This window comes from Schistocerca nitens, chromosome 5, assembly GCF_023898315.1.
Source record: "Schistocerca nitens isolate TAMUIC-IGC-003100 chromosome 5, iqSchNite1.1, whole genome shotgun sequence".
Classification (NCBI taxonomy): domain Eukaryota; kingdom Metazoa; phylum Arthropoda; class Insecta; order Orthoptera; family Acrididae; genus Schistocerca; species Schistocerca nitens.
This window is the reverse complement of record NC_064618.1, coordinates 300187225-300212184: the sequence shown is the minus strand read 5'-3', so window position 1 is coordinate 300212184 and position 24960 is coordinate 300187225. Positions and strand designations below refer to the sequence as shown.

Genomic DNA, 24960 nt, shown 5'->3' with positions numbered 1-24960 from the left:
TCTTACAATTTAAAACCTGGTTCCTAAATCTCTGTCTTACCATTATATAACCCATCTGAAACCTGTCAGTATCTCCAGGCTTCTTCCATGTATACATTCTTCTTTTATGATTCTTGAACCAAGTGTTAGCTATGATTAAGTTATGCTCTGTGCAAAATTCTTCCTCTTTCATTTCTTATCCCCAATCCATATTCACCTACTACATTTTCTTCTCTCCCTTTTCCTACTACCGAATTCCAATCACCCATGACTGTTAAATTTTCATCTCCCTTCATTATCTGAATAATTTCTTTTATCTCATCATATATTTCATCAATTTTTTCGTCATCTGCAGAGCTAGTTGGCATATAAACTTGTACTTGTACTACTATTGCACACTTCTAATAATTAATATTAACACAGTCGTGAATTAGACATTGTGAGCCTGTTATCCTGGCAATGAAGTACGAGTCAACAAATCTTCTTCCTCAAATAATTTCCTTCACCAATGTAACTCTTCATCTCAGTTGGAGAGGTAGAGTTATGCTATGGCTGTAACAGGACTTTATTTTTATGATGTAACTGCTGTAATATTTTTGTTCCTTTCTGTTACATGCAAGCACTCAACTCTCTAAAATACAAGAAATTCTGAATGGAAAAGAATTCAATATCAAAGAGTTGCAAATTTACTAGCATAACAATTGTTGCTATATACAGCAACAGGTAAAGAGATCAGAATCTCTTAATGCTTTTAAAATCGGTAGATCCACTTAAGTAGTAATAAATTGCCTATGCACTAAGACCTCTTTTTTCCCTTAAATAGTCAGATCTTTTAGATTTTTTTTGTATTTAAAGTTACAATCTGTAGAAATTCTGCATGATGGCGTAGAACATGCCACAGGTTAGTGTGATCAGTATCTGTTACCCAAGATACTTTTTGCTACACACATTAACGAGCAGCAGACATAACCTCTGAAATATTTTCAGTTGTATTATGTAAAAGTGATAAGGTTTTGGAAAGTTATTGTCCCTTATTACAGTTGCAACTCGCCAGCAATTGCTGAAAATGGCAGACTAAATACTGTAAATGTGAATATTCAAACTGTTAATAGCAAGTCTGCCAACTTGAACACAACTGCTGGTTCACCTGTGGTGAGTAGTATTACATTGCCAGCTGAAACAGATGCATGTACAGAATCCAACAGTATTACCTCTAATTCTAATGCTCAAGTTTTAATACTATGAATTTGAATCCAGTAATTTATCCAGATTCAATTATTTATAGCCCCATTATTGGAGTACATAATGTAACATGCATCATGACAGGGCTCCTACTGCTGATGTTAATGTTAATTTAGAACTAGAGCCAGATATTTTGGAGAGCGAAATCCAGTGGGCCCTTGAAAATATGGCTGATAACAAAACTAGTGGACATGATGAAATACCAGCAGAATTGTTTAAAGTCACTGGAAAGGATGCAGTGAAAGTGCTGCAATCAATATGTCAAAAAATATGGACCACGCAGCAGTGGCCAGAAGAATGGAAAAGATCAGTATTCATCCCCATTCCAAAGAAGAAAAGTTCTAAAGAATGCTCAGATTACCGAACAATCGCACTTATTTCACATGCTAGCAAAGTTATGTTGAAAATCTTACAAAATAGACTTCGCCAATATCTAGATCGAGAGCTACCAGAAGAACAAGCTGGATTTAGGAAAGGAAGAGGAACTAGAGATCAAATTGCTAACATTCGGTGGATTATGGAAAAAGAATTCCAGAAAGATGTGTACCTCTGCTTTATTGACTACGCCAAAGCCTTTGACTGCGTCGATCACAACAAATTATGGAACGTACTGAAAAAACATGGGTGTACCAGATCACCTCATTCATCTGATACGGAGTTTATACCTTGACCAAGAAGCCACGGTGAGAACTATGTATGGAACAACGAAATGGATAAAGATTCAGAAAGGGGTCCGGCAAGGCTGCATACTGTCACCGTACTTATTCAATCTGTATGCAGAACATGTCATGAGGAAAGCGAGGCTAGATGAAGGAGAAACAGGAATTAAAATAGCTGGAATAAATGTAAACAACCTCAGGTACGCGGATGATACGATCCTGTTGGCAGAAAGTGAAGAAGAATTGAGAACACTCTTACTGAAGGTGAAAGATGAAAGTGAAAAGGCCGGTCTTATGCTGAATGTGAAGAAAACAAAAATTATGGCAACTGCACCTACCAATTCGTGGGATATAGCAGGAGAAACCATGGAGGTAGTGACCACATTCAGTTATCTCGGTTCCCAGATCTCTGCTGACGGCGACTGCAGCCATGAAATCCGGAGACGCCTGTTGCTCGGTAGACAGGCGATGTCAAACCTTGACAAGGTTATAAGGTCCAGAGATATAACACTAGCAACAAAGCTCCGTATTGTGAGGGCTATGGTCTTTCCAGTTGTGATGTATGGATGTGAGACCTGGACCATTAGAAAGGCCGAACGGCGAAGAATTGACTCCTTCGAATTGTGGTGTTGGAGGAAACTTCTTAGAGTTCCATGGACTGCAAAGAGAACCAACAGATCAATATTGGAGCAAATTAAACCAGATTTCTCTCTGGAAGGTCTAATGCTAAAACAAAAGCTGACCTACTTTGGACACACAATGCGAAGGCATGCCTCGCTGGAAAAAACATTAATGCTGGGGAATATTGAAGGAACTAGAAGAAGAGGACGTCAGAGGATGAGATGGATCGATGGCATCACAGAAGCAATGTGTTCCAACCTGGAAGGTCTACGGGAGAAAGTGCAAGACAGGAAAAAGTAGCGTGATTTGGTTCATGGGGTCACGAAGAGTTGGAACTGACTAAATGAATAAAGAGAGAGAGAAGAGAATGTAACACATTCACAAATGAATCTGTTACTACAGTACAAAATTCTCCTGCACTGATTTGCAAAAATTAAAAAGCATGTCCATTGACTTTTCAAAACAACAACAATAACAATAAACCATTAATAGTAACCTATCCTAAATGAATCATTAGCAAGACACTATGTCTAATGATTATCCTACTATGAAACAACTAATTGAGAGAGTCAGTGAACAAGTCACGAATCAAACCGAACAGCTGAAAGCAGAAGAGGCTAACAACTTAACAGAAGTGTTAAGATCTGATTTGGATCACACAAAAACCAAAATTTTAGGTTTCCAGGAAACCATTAAGGGCCTTCCAAAAAAGGTAAAAAATTTGTCCGAAAGTTTTGACATATTGCAACTGGAGTGAAACTGCCTGAAGCTCACAGTGAAACATGTAGTGTTGCGCTTAGAAAATCTGTGTGCTGAGCTCAAAAGCAAGATAGAGCAATTTCTAAAGGAAAAGGGTGATTAAGTTACTGAAAAATTCGAAGCAGGGCTAAGGAAAGGGATGGATCAGACTGTCACTGAGGTACTGCTGAACAGGGCTGTCAAGAGAAAACTTAGTTTTGTGAGGAAAACATTGACTCACAATCTGCTCAAATGGCAACTAGAGGTTCAAGATAGATTAACTAGTCAAAATGATCATGTAGAAAAGGAATGAAATACTGTAAAATGGCAAATTGGTGATAATACATCATATACACTGAGGTGACAGAAGTAATGGGATAGTAATAGGCACATATACAAATGAAGACAGTATCATGTACTCAAAGTATAAAAGGGCAGTGCAATGGTGGAACTGTATTTTTTACTGAAGTCATTCATATGAACAGGTTTCAAACTTGATAATGGCTGCACAATGGGAATTAACAGACTTTGAACAGGGAATGGTAGTTGGAGCTAGAAATATGGGACATTCCATTTCGAAAATTCCTAGGGAATTCAGTATTCTGCAGTCCACAGTGTCAAGAGAGTGCTAAGAATACCACAGTTCAGGCATTACCTCTCAACAGGAACAACGCAGTAGCCAACGGCCTTCACTTAACTACCGAGAGTAGCGGCGTTTGCTTAGAGTCGTCAGTGCCAACAGACAAGCAACACTGCGTGAAATAACCACAGAAATCAATGTGAGACAAATGATGAACATACCTGTTAGGACATTGTGGCAAAATTTGGTGTTAATGGGCTATGACAGCAGACAACCAATGCGAGTACCTTTGCTAACAGCACGACATTGCCTGCAGTGTCTCTTCTGGGCTTATGACCATATCAGTTGGAACCTAGACAACTGGAAAACCACAGCCTGCTCAGTTGCGTCCCTATTCCAATTGATAAGAGCTGATGGTATTGTTTGAGTATGGCACAGACCTCATGAAGCCATGCCCCCAAGTTGTCAACAAGTCACTATTCAATCTGGTGGTGGCTCAATAACGGTGTTGAATGTGTTAATGTGGAATGGACTGGGTCCTCTGGATGTTCAGTTACTTTGGTTTCACAGTAAATGTAAAGGGGGGGGGGGGGAATCAGAAAACTGTTAATTTCCAATTTTGTTATTTGTTACCTGATGTCAAACTTGAAACTAAAACATTCTTCAAAGTCATGGAGTCCCTGGGACCGATATTTTGCCAGTACCAATCTCGATAAAAGGCATAAAGCACTGAGATTTTCAATTCCTGGAATGGATGAACTGTAAATGAACAAAACTATATTCGTAGTGTGCAAGTCCTACTCACACCTGGCCAATTTTTAAAAAGGAATTAAAAAAGGGACACTTCCAATGAAAAATCTAAAAGGTATTTACACAGTAGCTACCCATAGAAAAGGCATAAGTGCAGCTTTTACAGAGGTTAGAAGCTGTATAGTGACTGTTAGTCATACTATTGAAGTGTTCTCCAAAATAACTGAAGGTAAATACACCAGGTATTGATGATTCTTTGCATTCACTTTTCTGCAAATGTTTGACTAATCACAAATCTGAAATTTGTTATTTGTTGAGAGGATTGTGGATCAAAATGTCAGCATGTAACTTCTTATGGTACGGATGGACCTAAACTTTTCTTTTAATCTCCATATATTTGAGAAACTTAAGCTGTTGCAATCAATAACTGAAAAGGAAAGGAAAAGCAGTCACAATTGAGTAGCCAAGTTATAGCCTGATCAAACAGTTCGACTACAAGTATTTTTCATATTCTCTGTGAAATACTATGATTGCTCATAGAAATCCCATACAAATAGAGTAATAAAATGTGAAATGAGAAAGGTGCTTGCTAGTTTATAGAAGGTATGAGCAAAAGTATGATTAGAAATTCCTATATTTTGAACAGTGTGTTCAGTGTATCTTTTACCGAGCTAGCTGCAGCACATAATTGACTTTAAAAAACTTTGGTTTAAGGTACTTTAAGTGGTAATTATTATTATTATTATTATTATTGAAATGAAAGGGAAACCTATAGTTATTTAAAGAATAAAAGAACAGTGTGGTTTGAAATACAAATATGTGCATGAATGTAAAAGATGGCAGCTCAGCATATCAACAATGTGTGATGGCAAATACATCTCCACCTGTCTTGGAGGCCTGCTTACGATTTGGCGTTACAACTTGGTGGTGCACTGGAAGCCATGGAGCAATAATGTCAATGCCCAAACAACTGAAGATCATAAATAATAACTGTCATTCTGTCAGCCTCTTCTGAAATGTCAAATCAGTACAGTAATTCATGTTGTGATCTAGTTCAAGTTACATATTAAGAGAGATCTGTTCACCCACAACTGTAAAGGCATTTATAAAACAGGAGTTGTCACAAAAATGACTATGTCATATAGTGGCACTAACATATTAGAGCTCTCTTTCAGCACCTGCCCCACTGCAAAAGCTGAAGTCTCATGGCAGGGTCTCGTGGCACTACATAGCAGGTCTACTAGACAAAATAATTTGAAGAACTGCGACTGCAAAGTAATTATAAGATAAAAGTTAGCATGCATATAAACCAGGTAATAAATCGTCAGTGGAGTCAAGACCACCTACAATAAATCAGACCTTAAGGCAGATATCGATAGTTGACAATATGGCGGCAATCGTGGGGGAAAACAAACCAGCGTGCTTGTGTTTCTATAACGCGTATGTGTAACATTGTATACGTGACGTTCAAGAGAAGCGAAAGCATTTATTACTAGCTGTTATTTATGATATATGCTGTGAATATCGTCACAAGTGCTACGCTAGTATGTATTTTCTAAATTCTGTAGTAAGTTCGGCATAATTTAAAGTGTAAACTGCTCTTGCGATGGGTCGTAGCTGTTGTGTACCAGGATGTAAATCCAATTACGGCAAAACATACAATACCTCAACATTTAAGTTTCCCAAGGAAACAGCATTGAGGAACAAATGGATTAAACTAATTCATAGAGATAATTTTGAAGTGAACAATAAAGCTGTGGTATGCATTAAGCATTTTGAGCCTAAGTTTGTGGTTAGGGAAGAAATTTTTCCTGTGGAAAATAGTGAACCAATACGTGTGCCACGAAAAATACCAAAACTAACAAATGATGCAATTCCAACCATCTTTCCTAATCAACCTTCTTATCACACAATACCAGTTCCTAAGGAAAGAAAGAATCCCGAAGATCGTGTTCAACAGCTACTGGAACGTGATGAATGTAGTTTCAGCATGTGTTGCGAAAATGACAATATACCTGACTTTCAGCGTTTTAAAAGAGAAGTGCATAAAAGGAATGTTTGTTCAAATGGTTCTGAGCACTATGGTACTCAACTGCTGTGGTCATAAGTCCCCTAGAACTTAGAACTACTTAAACCTAACTAACCTAAGGACAGCACACAACACCCAGCCATCACGAGGCAGCCCTGACCCCGCCGGGAATCGAACCCGGGAACCCGGGCGTGGGAAGCGAGAACGCTACCGCACGACCACGAGATGCGGGCGGAATGTTTGTCCATTTACAATTTTAGTAAAGGATGACTACGTATCTTTCATTAAATTAAAGGATGATTCAGTCAGTGATGTGCCATTAGTTTCAGTGTGCTTCAAGATATCAAGTTCCTTGGAAGTAAAAGTGTTTCACAAAAATTTGTGTTTGCCTACAGAAACCTTGAAATGGATACTACAGTCTGGGGACGAAGAGAACTTGAAATGTGACAAGTGGATGAAATTTGACAATCTGGTGAGTCACCTAAATGGTTTCACAGATAACTCTACTGGCACCATTGACAAGATTATAGTTTTAGTCAGTGTTCTGAAACAAGCACTGAAAGCTGGTAGTGATTTTGACGCTGAAATAGCACCTAAAATAGAATTTGTTTTGGAGCAATTACAACTTGCAATAACGAAGCAAAGTAGATATTCTCCTGAACTTTTGATATGGGCAGCAACCATTTGCTTTTCATTTCCTGGTGCCTACCATCACTTGAGAAAAACAAATGTGTTAACATTACCTCATCCTGTCTATTTAAGGCAGTTTCTATGCAAAATGGGTCCAAATAAACCTTGTACTGGTCCATCACAGGTAGCTTTTTTGAGAGAGAAAAATAAATTTCTTCAGGGAAGTGACAAGGTAATTTCAGTGATGCTAGATGAAGTTTATGTTAATTCAAAATTCTCTTATAAGGCAGGAAAGATACTTGGTGTTGCTGAGAATACTTCAGATACTACAACAGCAGGTACAATGCAGGTTTTCATGGCATCATCTTCACATTCTGATTACAAAGAAGTAATAGCTCTCTTTCCTGTAAAAAATGTTAATTCTGATACTCTACTGAAAATGACAATTGATGTATTAAAGCTAATGCATGAGCTTCAGTATGACATTATATGCCTGGTAACAGATAACCATAGCACTAATAGAAAAATGTATCAGCTTATGTGTGGTGGCACTTTACAGCCGTGTATTACAAATCCAGTCGCTCCATCCAAATGTCTCTTTCTTCTGTTTGACAATGTGCACTTGCTTAAGTGTATCAGAAATAACTGGTTGAATGGAAAAATGAATCCTTCTTAATGCCAAATATTGAGGATACATTTGCTTTCATCAATACCTTTCTACACAGTGATGAAGGGAATGCTGCGTGTGAATATACTGTCAGTGAAGCAAAGTTTTCAGATTTAAGGAACCTGTTCCATTCTGAGAAAAATAAACTGTTGAAACTTGCCCCAAAGCTAGTGAGAAAGGCAGTGTATCAAACTTCTATTGAGAGACAGAATGTTACCCTTGCTCTCACTGTTTTTGATTCTAAAAATGTAGCAGCACTAGAAATTTTGAAAAGTCAGGGGATTGAGATTTCTGATGGCACTATTCAGTTTTTGAAATTAATCATTAAATGGTGGACAGTTTCTAATGTACAGCATCCCATGAAAGGCAAATACACATCAGATGATAATTCTAGCCCAATCACTGGACCTAATGACTCCAAACTTGTGTTTCTTGAAAATTTGTAAACATTTCTTGATATCTGGCATGCATTGCCTACTCATGGAAAATTAACCAATGAAACATATACTGCTTTCTCTCACACACTTGCAACAACAGTTCAGTTATGCAGATACATTTTTAACACTTACAACTGGTCCTATATTCTTACAGCAAAATTACACACGGATGCTTTGGAAGCAAGATTTGGAGCTTATAGAAGGCTAAGTGGCTGCACATATAATGTTTCAGTTGAGCAAATCTTGGAATCTGAGAGGAAACTGAAAGTAATAAGTCTACTAAAGCTCAGATCTACTAAACATGGTGAATTTACATTAAATGATTTTGCAGCAAAAGTAAATTACAGCATAATTCACCAAACGTATGAAAATGTAGATAAATTAGAACCCGCTTTAGAGGAACTAGCAAACATTCCCATGATGGATGAAGACTTGAAAGTCTTGGTTTGTATTGCTAGCTACACCAGCAAAACAGTGCTTGAAAAGCTGCACAAAGGTGGAAAATGTTCAGGCTGTGAAGAAATGTTGCAGACACAGGATGAAATTTTGTTGCAGTGTGAAACCAAAGAACTCCTTTCCTGTTTCAACCAACTGAATCGTGGGGGATTGAAGTGTCCTTCTTCTATAATGATTTCCTTGTGTTGTAATATATACAAACTTTTTCAAGTTCTGATTAGCAGCACATATGAACCAGAATTTCTCGAACTTGAAAATCAGAGAGATGCAGTACTTGCCTTAGGAACTGAATTGTGTGAAAATGCCATTAGTAACCTAAGTGATGTATGCAAATGTGGCATTCCTTTAAAGACAATAATCAAGAAAAGTATTAAAGTGCTTTCAAATATTTTTTATTAATAATTACACAAAACTGTTAAATGAAAAGTGTGTTTCAAAGGAAATTGCTCGAACACTAGTCAAACAAAAAAGAGGAACTCATGAAGACATTGCAGCAAAAATAACAAAACGCAAAGTGGCCAAGCTGAGCAGCAAATAAATCCAACAGGTACTCAAAATCAAACCACTTCTAACATATTACGCAATGACAGTGACTAGAATTAACTGCATATTGTTTAATACAATTTTGAGCTTTAGTTACATGCTTCATTTATTATTGCTATGTAGCTTCTATGTTGCAAATTATTATTAGTGTCCAAATATGCCATTTATATGTGTTGTGTAGTAGTTTTTTTGGATTTGATTTTGAGTTGCATCTCATAATTTTACTTAGTCATAGTACTTATTACGTAATTTGTGGCTTTAGTGACAACTTTTTATTTAAGTTTGAAGATAGAAAAATACATAACAATACATTTATTACGCAATTTAGAATCTACTTTCCATTTATGAAGTTTGTAAATTATTCGTATTAGGGTAGCGCTGAAATACTTGGCCTAAAACGGCCGCCATCTTGGTTTCTGTGTTGTGGTCTGATGTCTTGTAGGTGGTCTTGGTGGAGTGGAACATATTGTAACCCATAACCAAACCACTGATCTGTAACGCTATACTCTCCCATCAAATGCTATTATCCAATTCTCCTCTACCTGTAGAAACTGACCACTGCACCTGTTTACTGTGGGCATAATAAGCCAAATTACATAATTATGGTTCCCACCACTACTAGGTTTAATGGAGCTTTCATTACTAAATGTAAGTTGTTTGATTACACAGTGCCTTCATCAGAAACTATTCCATGTTAATTCCTATTGTGGTTCACTATCCAGAACTGTTGCTGTCTGTGGACTAACAGACAATTTTAATTTGTTCCTATATAACTTGTGTTCAATAAATGTTGTTAGCTCTAACTGAGGGTTTTATAGCATTGGAGACAACAAGGTTGCAGTTTTGGTTTACCAATGCCAGATTCCTTGAGCTTTGGCAGCACAGGTATATTAGCACCAGGCCTTGCTCACACACTTAAGTAATTCACTATCTTAGCCCCCATGTTGTTGATTGCCATGGATTCCTCCTTCCACTTCTCGTAAGTCATCCACCTCAAGCAGAAAACAACGGCAGCCATGGATCTTTGCAATACAGGATGCACCTGCACACAGCCTACTCAAATAGCACCCAAGGAGGCCACCAAGATTGAAGACCCCATCTGTCAGACGGATCACAATCAATAGTATCACATGACATCACTTCGTAAGATACTGTGGAGAGGTTTGGAATACAATACAGGACAATGGTGTGAAGACTGGTAATCAGGAACTTTACACAACTAACTTTCCTCCCCTTCCTGGCCAAACACTGGCAGTCAAAATTTTCCACCACCATGATTCAATCCGGCTCACATCAGAGTCGAGCATCACCACACAGGCATGTATTAGTGACCTTAGCAATGGAGGCAGGTGACTGATATCAAAGGATATAAATATTTCCCATACCACACTGATACTTGCAAAATGTTGAAGACATTTGCACTGTTGAATGTATGTACTTAATTTTATATTGGTCGGACAGATCAGTGATTAATTGCCATAGAACACACTCATGTTCTGTTATTAAAGGTTCACATTTATTTAGCCAGGTTTTGAGTGCAGAAAATTACGATGTACAGCTTAACCTTGCAACCACATGAAATGAGACTGAAATAACAAAAATATAGACTTCTAATTGTTGTATTTCTCTCATTTTTGAAAACTACAGAATATTACACGCTCCTGTTCCTCACTTCAATAATTATTTAACACTGTGCTGATATCCACATGGCTGGAATTACTTGTGTTTACAATGATATTTCCTCTTAAATAATACAAATATGAAGTACTTCACCTGATCCATTAATTATATCAAAGTGTGTGCTAATATTTTTTGAGATATAATTAAATAGTAATCCCTACCTATTATTCTGACAACCGAGTTACAGTCACTTATCAGACTAAGCACTACAGCTTTTTCCATTCTCTCCTTTTATTTCAAACAATAGTGCATAAAAAAAATAATAATAAAAACACTTAAGAACAGAGAGCTAGAAGCATACACCTTTTTTTAGAAGACACTCAACTCGGGTATTTTTTTTAAAAAAAAAAAAAAGTGATCTGCATGCACTGTACCAGTGAACATACATGACTAAACTTTGGTGGCAATGCTAAAGTAAACCATGACATCCAACTACACTACTCTGAGAGCTTCCTGCAATTGGAGCCGTACTTCAAGCCTACATGGAAACACAACTTATATCGTGTGTAGAGAGAAATTTCATTCACTTTATGAGCAGAAGTGCTTACCTTGTCTGGTTGCGTGTAGGTACCTACACAGCGTGCACTTCTTGGATCCCACAATTTAGCAGAAGCATCCCAGCTTCCTGTGAGTATTGCATTCACTTCTGGTGAATATTCTACAGCTCTTATTGCATTGTCATGGGTTCCCACAATGGTTTCTAAACAACAATCATGTAACATAACAAACTATCTTTTTTCATTAATGAATTAAAACATGCAGCATTAAGCTTTCAAAAGTAAGTTTTATATATACCGAGAAGCCTGTTACTAAATCATAGCCTGATGCTATTAATATATAGAAAGACAAGAACATTAAAATGATCCTTTAAAGTATAAAATTTACTGATTGAAGCAAAAGAACTTTAGGAATATAGATAGAGCTATTTATGCTACACAGAAAATGAAAAGGGACCTCTTGTCGGAGAATTAAAATTTTCAGTACAAGCAAAAACATTCAAAGGTCTAAAATCTTTATCTTCATTTTTTTTATTATAGTAATTTGCTTCATTCTGTACATGTCTGTATTAATCTGAAACTCGTTTGAAACTTAACATGAGTCAATAAAATCATTAAAAGCATTCTATCTCAGTCTTTGCGAAACAGACCTCTGGATGCTTTATACAAAATAGTATCTACTAAATTTTACACACTTTTAGAGAGCTCAGAATAGTTTTACATAAAAAACAACATTTTTTACTTAAAGTAATGCCAAGCAAGACATGTGGTCTCTTTTTATATTATAGTTACAAATACTAACATATATTGCTAATTTGCCATTGGCCATAATGCAGAATGAAAAATACAAATACATTCCCAAAAGGAGACAGCATGGGGTTCATTAATTCTTCTCTGACTGGGACCAATTTGCTCAGTTTTAAATTTATGTACACTACAATGCGCTAAAGGTGCGAATGAGTTGTTGTTGTTGTGGTCTTCAGTCCTGAGACTGGTTTGATGCAGCTCTCCATGCTATTATATCCTGTGCAAGCTTCTTCATCTCCCAGTACCTACTGCAACCTACATCCTTCTGAATCTGCTTAGTGTATTCATCTCTTGGTCTCCCCCTACGATTTTTACCCTCCACGATGCCCTCCAATACTAAATTGGTGATCCCTTGATGCCTCAGAACATGTCCTACCAACCAATCCCTTCTTCTGGTCAAGTTGTGCCACAAACTCCTCTTCTCCCCAATCCTATTCAGTACCTCCTCATTAGTTATGTGATCTACCCATCTAATCTTCAGCATTCTTCTGTAGCACCACATTTCGAAAGCTTCTATTCTCTTCTTGTCCAAACTATTTACCGTCCATGTTTCACTTCCATACATGGCTACACTCCATACAAATACTTTCAGAAATGACTTCCTGACACTTAAATCTATACTCGATGTTAACAAATTTCTCTTCTTCAGAAACGCTTTCCTTGCCATTGCCAGTCTACATTTTATATCCTCTCTACTTCGACCATCATCAGTTATTTTGCTCCCCAAATAGCAAAACTCCTTTACTACTTTAAGTGTGTCATTTCCTAATCTAATACCCTCAACATCACCCGACTTAATTCGACTACATTCCATTATCCTCGGTTTGCTTTTGTTGATGTTCATCCTATATCCTCCCTTCAAGACACTGTCCATTCCGTTCAACTGCTCTTCCAAGTCCTTTGCTGTCTCTGACAGAATTACAATGTCATCGGCGAACCTCAAAGTTTTTATTTCTTCTCCACGGACTTTATTACCTACTCCGAATTTTTCTTTTGTTTCCTTTACTGCTTGCTCAATATACAGATTGAATAACATCGGGGAGAGACTACAACCCTGTCTTACTCCCTTCCCCACCGCTGCTTCCCTTTCATGTCCCCCGACTCTTATAACTGCCATCTGGTTTCTGTACAAATTGTAAATAGCCTTTCGCTCCCTGTATTTTACCCCTGCCACCTTTAGAATTTGAAAGAGAGTATTCCAGTCAACATTGTCAAAAGCTTTCTCTAAGTCTACAAATGCTAGAAACGTAGGTTTGCCTTTCCTTAATCTTTCTTCTAAGATAAGTCGTAAGGTCAGTATTGCCTCACGTGTTCCAGTATTTCTACGGAATCCAAACTGATCTTCCCCGAGGCCGGCTTCTACTAGTTTTTCCATTTGTCTGTAAATAATTCGTGTTAGTATTTTGCAGCTGTGGCTTATTAAACTGACTGTCCGGTAATTTGCGAATGAGTTAACCACACAATATGTAATGATCATTTAAAAAAATTCTGTACCACTTGGCAAATGACATTTCAAGGCTAATATATAAGCAGGATTTGTTAATTAAACATGTCCAATTAAACAATGGCAATAAAGTGAAACTTTAAAATGCATTATCTCAAAACACTTTTTCCATCACAAATACTCCACCTATCATAACTCACTCAAATTTAGAGACTGACTTTTCTTTCTCATTGTTCATAATCTAACACTGAACATAAAAATTACAACTCAAAACCCAACATTTTCAACACAAGGTCCCTTTTCACTTTCTACCTCACAAATAATAACATTATCTGCTAGCAAGTGGGATGGGGAAGATGATACTGATATGTTTAGGAGGGCACATGATAACTATGTCTTTAGTGCTGGTATATTACTGTTTTCAGGTTAGTCTGGTTAAAAGAAACCAACTTAAAAAAGAGCCCATTGTCTTTCTCTTCATTCAGAAGAAATATGCAACAATGATAAACACAAAACGAGACAGCAGCAAAAAGTGATTGGCCTGTCTCTGAACTAAGACAGGATGAGAAAGACTCTCTGAAACACACTAAAACCTCTAGCATAAAAACTTAGGTTGACACAAAACACAAAATTGTAAAAGTTTTACCACATTACAGATGTGCTCTTGTGAGAATATAGAATGCACCACATTAAAGTAAGACTCGCCAAAAGTTCTATGCCAGCACCGGTCTCAGCACCAGAACAAGAAGCTACTTGTGATGGGGCAATCTCCTATACACAGACGGATAAATAGGACTTTTTCTTCCACTGACACAATTGTTGGAGCATCATCAGACACTGCAGTCAGAAGCACGCCAGCATTATCTGATGGAACGAGCTTGGATCTTTTGGCCCTGTGACTTTTTCAGTTCTTTGTACACTCCTGGAAATTGAAATAAGAACACCGTGAATTCATTGTCCCAGGAAGGGGAAACTTTATTGACACATTCCTGGGGTCAGATACATCACATGATCACACTGACAGAACCACAGGCACATAGACACAGGCAACAGAGCATGCACAATGTCGGCACTAGTACAGTGTATATCCACCTTTCGCAGCAATGCAGGCTGCTATTCTCCCATGGAGACGATCGTAGAGATGCTGGATGTAGTCCTGTGGAACGGCTTGCCATGCCATTTCCACCTGGCGCCTCAGTTGGACCAGCGTTCGTGCTGGACGTGCAGACCGCGTGAGACGACGCTTCATCCAGTCCCAAACATGCTCAATGGGGGACAGATCCGGAGATCTTGCTGGCCAGGGTAGTTGACTTACACCTTCTAGAGCACGTTGGGTGGCACGGGATACATGCGGACGTGCATTGTCCTGTTGGAACAGCAAGTTCCCTTGCCGGTCTAGGAATGGTAGAACGATGGGTTCGATGACGGTTTGGATGTACCGTGCACTATTCAGTGTCCCCTCGACGATCACCAGTGGTGTACGGCTAGTGTAGGAGATCGCTCCCCACACCATGATGCCGGGTGTTGGCCCTGTGTGCCTCGGTCGTATGCAGTCCTGATTGTGGCGCTCACCTGCACGGCGCCAAACACGCATACGACCATCATTGGCACCAAGGCAGAAGCGACTCTCATCGCTGAAGACGACACGTCTCCATTCGTCCCTCCATTCACGCCTGTCGCGACACCACTGGAGGCGGGCTGCACGATGTTGGGGCGTGAGCGGAAGACGGCCTAACGGGGTGCGGGACCGTAGCCCAGCTTCATGGAGACGGTTGCGAATGGTCCTCGCCGATACCCCAGGAGCAACAGTGTCCCTAATTTGCTGGGAAGTGGCGGTGCGGTCCCCTACGGCACTGCGTAGGATCCTACGGTCTTGGCGTGCATCCGTGCGTCGCTGCGGTCCGGTCCCAGGTCGACGGGCACGTGCACCTTCCGCCGACCACTGGCGACAACATCGATGTACTGTGGAGACCTCACGCCCCACGTGTTGAGCAATTCGACGGTACGTCCACCCGGCCTCCCGCATGCCCACTATACGCCCTCGCTCAAAGTCCGTCAACTGCACATACGGTTCACGTCCACGCTGTCGCGGCATGCTACCAGTGTTAAAGACTGCGATGGAGCTCCGTATGCCACGGCAAACTGGCTGACACTGACGGCGGCGGTGCACAAATGCTGCGCAGCTAGCGCCATTCGACGGCCAACACCGCGGGTCCTGGTGTGTCCGCTGTGCTGTGCGTGTGATCATTGCTTATACAGCCCTCTCGCAGTGTCCGGAGCAAGTATGGTGGGTCTGACACACCGGTGTCAATGTGTTCTTTTTTCCATTTCCAGGAGTGTATTTGGTTTGAAACTGGAAGATTATCTGCTTGAGAAACTTTTTTCTTGATTTCCCACATATACCTGTGTGGAATTCATACTGGTCTTCGGCTTACTGCTGCTTTGATCATTTGCAGATGGCAAAATAAGCATGACTGAATTTACCTCAAGTCTTTGCTGGCAGAAGTACTAGCAAGTACTAGTGCTAGTTCTAGCTCCGCTAACAATGTTTGGGTACAAGATTTCCTTATCTCTATTAACTTTTATGATGCAACAGTAAACAACACTGCAAACCCTGGAGGCTTTGAAGGCAGATAGGCTTTTTTCACTTTTGTATGTAAGATTTCCTTTGTAACATTCATATCCTAGATTTTTCCCCCCCTTCAATAAAAGAGGAACACCACAACTCCAGGCAACTCTCTCTCTCTCTCTCTGTCCCAGGCAGGAAAAAGAATTGTCAGTTGTTCTATTATTTGAAGCATGAAACATGGTGTTCAAGGAAATAAAAAACATTCATGCAAATAACAGTATAAGACTACAGGGATGTAACTCAACCAACTCTGAATGGATAACAAATAGCTCTACAAATATTTATTCTTAAATCTACAACTAATGCACAAGCTGAACCGAGGGGAAGGATGGAAACTTAACTGATTTTCACATAAATGACACTTTGTTATCCAACATAATAGAAAATGCTAGCTACAAACCTATGCATGCAAATTTCCGGTAAATACACATGGCAGACAATACCGAGGTTGACAAATGAATGTATAAATCTCCTGGTGAATATTACAAGTAGTGCATAGTTCATTGACCTACGAATTGCAGCATAAAGTTACAGAATGAATCTTTCACACTGCAGCACTGTGAAGTGCAGGGAAACTTCTTGACAGATTAAGACTGTGTATTACACCACGTCTTTAACCCAGTTCTTCCTTTTCACAAACAATGCTCTTACTGACTGAGCAATCCAAATGCAAATCAAAAGCCACCTTCACAGCCTTTCTTCTATGAGAGGTAGCCCAGCAATTTATGCAGAAGAGCTTATGTGAAGTTTGGAAAGTAGTAGATGTAACAACGGAATGCTATGATGTTAATTTACGATTGGCTCAATCATTAATAACATTACCTTCATAAGGCAAAGCACTGATTTCAAGTCCAACTCCAGTAAACAATTCACTCTGATTTTCTTAGCACAAGGTTGTTTCCTCCTTAAGTAAGACACAGGTTACACCTGAAATTTGTGAGTGAGAAATCATTCTCCAGCTCAGTTGCAGATACAGCGAGTGTTAATAGTTTGAATTCTCTTTCTTCTGTTGAGAACACCATGCTTACACACTTTGAGACAAATGACTCTCAAGCCACATCATGTCTGTCCACAAATAATGGCTGACCAAGCTCAGTTACATCAAAGAGGATGATAAAACATACAATTTTGAATAAATCTGTATTGTTGTTGTACAGTACAACACTGAAAATATTTGAGTAGCTTTAGTTTATATGACTAAAGCCTTTCATCAATTTACACTTTTATTCATAAATAATAAGAAGTATTGCTGCATCGACTTCGTAATTCAGCAGAGTTGCTGCAGGCCGTAAGCCCAGGTAAAGGAGGGGGGGTTGGTGTCATGAAGCTCCAAAATGGACACCAAAGTATAGGCCCAGTAGGACTGACAGTTCTGGTTGTATTACAAGTGAGTAATTACTTCAAAGCAAACTCAAGCTACACAAGCATGATGACCCAGCAAAATCAAATTAGTACCCTGTTTGATAATCTTTGTAGGAATCCACCATCGCAGAAATACAATGGAAGCATCCTGTTTAGATTAGGGAGGAGGACAAGACATCATCATGCTGAAGATGAATTGCAGCACCTTGGAAATCCTGAAGAGTCTCACAAATTTAAACCAATGCCACAGACTTTCTTGGCAACTTTAAACACAAACTCTTGAATGCATGCTGGCAAGATGAAACAACTGACTAAAGCTCTCCACGACAATAAATTTCTAATAATAGATTTCAAGAAATTTGCTTCACATGGGAAGAAATCTTTTAATCAGGTGAATATTGTTTATTTAAGAGCAAAGTAAAAAGGAGAACGATGATTAAAAATGCAGTTCTCAGCACACTTCACGTTGTCAGTAACAAAATCCTTAAGTTTGTCTGAACTTTGACCCCATAAGTGAGAGACTGTTTCCCAACAATATGGACTTCAAACAAAACAGATACTTTTATTAAGGTCCATGCACCAACAAACAAAATAATCAGAAGGACTTTGAACAACAGAGCAATACTGGAATATGATGTATACCAGAACGGCGAACATCTTGAAATGTGAAGATCTTACTTGGTAACTTTAATGTACAAGTTGGACAGGAACCAAAATATAGAATAGGGTGCTAACTGGTACATAGCAAGACCAACAGAAGTGGAAAACAGTTTGTTGAATTAAGTGCACCTGTCCAGGAAGCAAACGGCTTGATGATTAACCAAAACAACAGGAGGAAGATTCCAGGTAGAGCATACTGATTTGCCTTTAAGAACAGTCCAGAGATAATGTCAAAGTCAAAATGGCGATAAATATGAACTACAGCCCCTATTTTCAATAGTAAAGTTCAGACTCACAGCTCTTAACAGAAAGAGCAACACAACAGCTTTGTCCCAATTTTGACACCAAGACAGTAAAAGTAAATGAATTCAAAGAGAGCTCTATCACTAGAGAAAGACTTCAAAAATATAAAATGTTGTTTGGTATAGCCTGCAATGAAACAGCAGGGAACAAGAGAGAAACGTGTGGCAGAATGACAACTGCAGACAGACACTGAAGGATCATTTAATCACTTGAATCAAATACCTATAGGAAATGGGTATACCAGCGGCAGACATGGAAAACCAATACATCTTTGGAACAGCTGTAGCACAGTTTGGGACTTTCTGATATGAGAAACAAACAACCAGTTTTTTTTGTTTTGTTTTGTTCTCGGGTGCAAAAACAGCTAAGACAAACAAGTGGTGCCAAACGGTAAGACGAATGCCATGCTTAACACAGCACATCGATAAACATATGGTATAAACAAAAAAATTGAGAACTGTTGTGATGATTGTAAGCTCGCTGGAGTGTCTAGATGACTAACGAAATACATAAATACAATTACAAAGCAAAATTCTTTGTAGGTAATTCACAGCATAACACTGCACCCAAGCTGTACCCAGCATATAGTATAGTACCACGTCATCAAGCAACAAATTCAGGAGCAACAGCTGTGTATGTGCCAGAACGCTAAGACACAAAGAAAAGAATACAAACTTTCATGAGAAAATCACACTAACAGGAATCTCTCATCAATAAGGACAAAATGAATGTTCATATGCCTGACACAAGGTACACTGCTGAGTTGATCAACTTTACAAACAAAATAGGTATACTTAAAAATTTACTACACAAGTCACCACTCAGTAATGTTTAAGAGTTTTCTTCTGAGGAAACAAGAAATCAGTTCACTGTGCAGTATTAACTAAAACTAATTGAGTATAATGGGCATCATATACACACACAAAAAAGCAAATATTACAACTATGAATCTGAAAGCAGCATTATGATATTTACCTGTATTACTGTTGAAGTCATACATCTTTAAAGTGTTATCCAAACCACCACTATATGAATGAACTGCATCCTGTAATTCAATAAAAACATGTATTTCAATCAGTTTCATGTATTAGATGTATTTAACAGCATGCCCTTTACTACAGAAATGTTACAGCATAATTGTATTGGATATGCATCTCACAAATTTTGTTGTCTGACTTGCAAAACTGGAGGTATTTCCTCCTGAAAAGTAAATTCTCCACAGTATTGATTAAATTAATGACGTTGCAATACTTGGCTCAAGAATGTTGCAATACTTGGTTCAAAGAAAGAGCTGGCATGATAAAAATGACATATTATACATTGACAGATCTCACAGTGTGGAAAAATGCAAACTGTTAGTACCTATAGTACCTGATGAGGGATAGCAGTCTCTTCAGAATTTTCAGGGGCAACAATCTTGATGATTGACTGATTTGGCTTTGTAACATAAGCCAACATGGCCTTGCTATGTTGTGACTGCAAACAATTGAAAACAGTCATTATTTTGCCTGAGGGCATGCACCTCTATTGTATGGTTCAATACAATGGTATCTTCTTGGGTAGAATATTTCGGAGGTAAAATATTCCTCCATTCGGATCTCTGGGCAAGGGCTTCTCAATATGATGCCTTCATCAGGGAAAACAAAAATAGCAATCTACAGGTTGGAGCACGGAATATTAACTCACTTAATGGAGTAAGTAGTAGGGTAGAGAATTCAAAAAGAGAAATGGATAGGTCAAAGTTAGAGACAGTGGGAATTAGTGAGGCATTGTAACAGGAAGCAAAGGACCTTTGAGTAAACGTTTAAAAGTACAAAATCAAATGTGGATAATCCAGAAATAGGTCTAATAAGGAATAAGGAAATAAGAATGCTGGGAAGCTACTATGAACAGCCCAGTGAACACATTTCATACCCACGATAGATGACAATGCCAACACCCACCACAGTAGTACGAGTTTATATGCCTACTTGTACCGCAGATGAACAGACTGAAAGAGTATCAACAATGCAGGAAAAGATAGATTGCTACTTACTGCAAAGAGGACACATTAAGTTGCAGAAGCACACCTGCCACAAACTTGACCATAAACTCTGGCCAGAATGCATGCTTGCTCGTGTGCAATCCATCTTTTTCAACATTGTTGATATTCCTACCTGGAGTTTCCATTGTTTGAGACTAAAAGAATGTATGATGAGATAAAATAAATTATTGAGATAGTTAAAAAATAAATTATTCAGATAATTAAGGGAGACAAAAATTTCAATGTGATGGGGGACTGGAATTCAGTAGTACGAAAAGGAAGAGGAGGAGGGATAGCAGAATATGGCCTGTGGGGAAGAAATGAAAGACAAAGCAGCGAGATACAGTTTTGTACACAGCTTAATTTAATCATTCGAGACACTTTCTTTAAGACTTGCCAAAGAACACTGCATACAAATCAGCAAAATATTTACCACTAAGCAGAGATTCACCAACTCTCCACCATCCAACGAGTGGATACAAAGAAAAAGAGATTATGAAAAACTTAGAACACTTATGTAGCATTGTCTCTTCAGATGACATCCACCATGTGACTGGAAACAGAATACACAAGCTTCCAAATTGTATGGCACGGACCTCTCCATTATATTAGGGAGAAATTCCCATGTCACTTTGATCGTTTGTGAAAAATCCGCATGCACTTGCGTGAACCTCTCAAACAGATAAAGGCACATCATTATCTCATCTGAAATTACGTAAAACGGATATGTTCCCAAAATAACATATTGTCTGATGTAGTAAAGAAAGTCCTTGTTACCTCATTACTGTATCTCACATCACTTTCCCGACTGGTGAAGTTGACTTAACGCTCAATGCGCAGTCCCATATATTACTACAACAATAATGAGAGACTAGTATACAGTGATAGTAAAAGTAACAGATAATTGAAGAATATGCAAGAATTGGCTAAATGAAAGTTTTTGAGAACATTTTTTTTTCCCTTGTGAAATGGTTCCATGTAAATCTTCCAAGAAATTTGGAGGCTGGCATTTGTTTTTACCCATGAATAGGTATATGTGGTTGTTCAACCTTAAATAACTCAACAACTGAAACATCTGTGACATCTGTTTCATAGTCTATAACAATACAACCGTGTCAAATGGACCTTTCCATACTACTACTTTTTTGAAATTTGCCTATCTTACATTCTAAAAGAAAGTTTTTGGAACTGTTGTGATATTTAGTGATTGTCAATCAAAATTTCATTTATTGTATTTTTTTCTATTATATTTTTAAATTCCATTTCTTTATACTGTCTCTGAAAACATTAATTATCCTATGAAATGAGATTTGTTAGTTTTGCCAGTTATCAGCAACTAAACTTATTTTTGGTAATGCACGAATTATTCAAAAAATCCATTATATATATTACGACACACAGTTCACTCTTTACGAAACATGTTTGTATTTCAAATAATATTTTCTACATAAAGTACAGTCCAATTGCATTGACATCCATGAAACTCTGTACTATCGAAATATTACAGCCTTGTTAACTTTGCTTTTTCTGCAAAGTGTTGAAGAGTGGAAATCTGTGAGAAGGGTTCTTTGAGCATTGACGTGCGGAGTGAAGTTAGGGACTTGTCTCCAATGTAACTGTGTAATATGCATTTGTAATGATTCGACGATATATGGAAAATGTTTATTCAAAACTGTTTAGATTTTGATTATGACGAAATTCAGAAAAGTGCTTAATTTAAAAGTTTGTACAGTTACATTATGAAAGTGGACTGAAACTGATTATCAAAATAATTGTTCCAGAAATGCATTACACAGAATCATCACTATTGGAGACAATATTTTGTTTGTGAAACATGTCAAAACCTCAACCCCTTCAGAGAATATATCAAATGGTTCAAATGGCTCTGAGCACTATGCGACTTAACTTCTGAGGTCATCAGTCACCTAGAACTTAGAACTAATTAAACCTAACTAACCTAAGGACATCACACACATCCATGCCCGAGGCAGGATTCGAACCTGCGACCGTAGCAGTCGCTCGGTTCCAGACTGTAGCGCCTAGAACTGCACGGCCACTCCAGTCGGCCAGAGAATATATCCTGATTAACTAACGGGACCCCCCATGAACCATGAACCTTACCGTTGGTGGGGAGGCTTGGGTGCCTCAGCGATACAGATGGCTGTACCGTAGGTGCAACCACAACGGAGGGGTATCTGTTGAGAGGCCAGACAAACATGTGGTTCCAGAAGAGGGGCAGCAGCCTTTTCAGTAGTTGCAAGGGCAACAGTCTGGATGATTGACTGATCTGGCCTTGTAACATTAGGTAACCAAAACGGCCTTGCTGTGCTGGTACTGCGAACGGCTGAAAGCAAGGGGAAACTACGGCCGTAATTTTTCCCGAGGACATGCAGCTTTACTGTATGATTAAATGATGATGGCGTCCTCTTGGGTAAAATATTCCGGAGGTAAAATAGTCCCCCATTCGGATCTCCGGGCTGGGACTACTCAAGAGGACGTCGTTATCAGGAGAAAGAAAACTGGCATTCTACAGATCGGAGCGTGGAATGTCAGATCCCTTAATCGGGCAGGTAGGTTAGAAAATTTAAAAAGGGAAATGGATAGGTTAAAGTTGGATATAGTGGGAATTAGTGAAGTTCGGTGACAGGAGGAACAAGACTTTTGGTCAGGTGATTACAGGGTTATAAATACAAAATCAAATAGGGGTAATGCAGGAGTAGGTTTAATAATGAATAAAAAAAAATAGGAGTGCGGGTTAGCTACTACAAACAGTATAGTGAACGCATTATTGTGGCCAAGATAGACACAAAGCCCATGCCTACTACAGTAGTACAAGTTTATATGCCAACTAGCTCTGCAGATGATGAGGAAATTGATGAAATGTATGACGAGATAAAAGAAATTATTCAGGTAGTGAAGGGAGACGAAAATTTAATAGTCATGGGTGACTGGAATTCGTCAGTAGGAAAAGGGAGAGAAGGAAACATAGTAGGTGAATATGGATTGGGGGGAAGAAATGAAAGAGGAAGCCGCCTTGTAGAATTTTGCACAGAGCATAACTTAATCATAGCTAACACTTGGTTCAAGAATCATAAAAGAAGGTTGTATACCTGGAAGAATCCTGGAGATACTAAAAGATATCAGATAGATTATATAATGGTAAGACAGAGATTTAGGAACCAGGTTTTAAATTGTAAGACATTTCCAGGGGCAGATGTGGATTCTGACCACAATCTATTGGTTATGAACTGCAGATTGAAACTGAAGAAACTGCAAAAAGGTGGGAATTTAAGGAGATGGGACCTGGAAAAACTGAAAGAAACAGGGGTTGTAGCGAGTTTCAGGGAGAGCATAAGGGAACAATTGACAGGAATGGGGGAAAGAAATACAGTAGAAGAAGAATGGGTAGCTCTGAGGGAAGAAGAATGGGTAGCTCTGAGGGAAGAAGAATGGGTAGCTCTGAGGGATGAAGTAGTGAAGGCAGCAGAGGATCAAGTAGGTAAAAAGACGAGGGCTAATAGAAATCCTTGGGTAACAGAAGAAATATTGAATTTAATTGATGAAAGGAGAAAATATAAAAATGCAGTAAATGAAGCAGGCAAAAAGGAATACAAACGTCTCAAAAATGAGATCGACAGGAAATGCACAATGGTTAAGCAGGGATGGCTAGAGGACAAATGTAAGGATGTAGAGGCTTGTCTCACTAGGGGTAAGATAGATACTGCCTACAGGAAAATTAGAGAGACCTTTGGATAAAAGAGAACCACTTGCATGAATATCAAGAGCTCAGATGGCAACCCAGTTCTAAGCAAAGAAGGGAAGGCAGAAAGGTGGAAGGAGTATATAGAGGGTTTATACAAGGGCGATGTACTTGAGGACTATATTATGGAAATGGCAGAGGATGTAGATGAAGATGAAATGAGAGATAAGATACTGCGTGAAGAGTTTGACAGAGCACTGAAAGACCTGAGTTGAAACAAGGCCCCGGGAGTAGACAACATTCCTTTAGAACTACTGATGGCCTTGGGAGAGCCAGTCATGACAAAACTCTACCATCTGGTGAGCAAGATGTACGAGACAGGCGAAATACCCACAGACTTCAAGAAGAATATGTTGTTGTTGTTGTTGTTGTTGTTGTCTTCAGTTCTGAGACTGGTTTGATGCAGCTCTCCATGCTACTCTATCCTGTGCAAGCTTCTTCATCTCCCAGTACCTACTGCAACC

At 38.7% G+C, this 24960-nt stretch overlaps 1 protein-coding gene across 2 annotated transcripts in view; it reads right to left on the bottom strand.

Moving 5' to 3' along the window:
• The window catches only part of LOC126259496 (mitotic checkpoint protein BUB3), an 80725-nt gene that overhangs the window by 32617 nt on the left and 23148 nt on the right, over nt 1-24960 (bottom strand). For both annotated transcript variants that reach the window (XM_049956343.1, XM_049956344.1), the window contains exons 3-4: nt 19689-19758; nt 11560-11711 (exon numbers count right to left, since the gene is read on the bottom strand). In XM_049956343.1, the coding sequence (XP_049812300.1) occupies nt 11560-11711; nt 19689-19758 (222 nt within the window). The remainder of the gene's footprint in view (nt 1-11559; nt 11712-19688; nt 19759-24960) is intronic.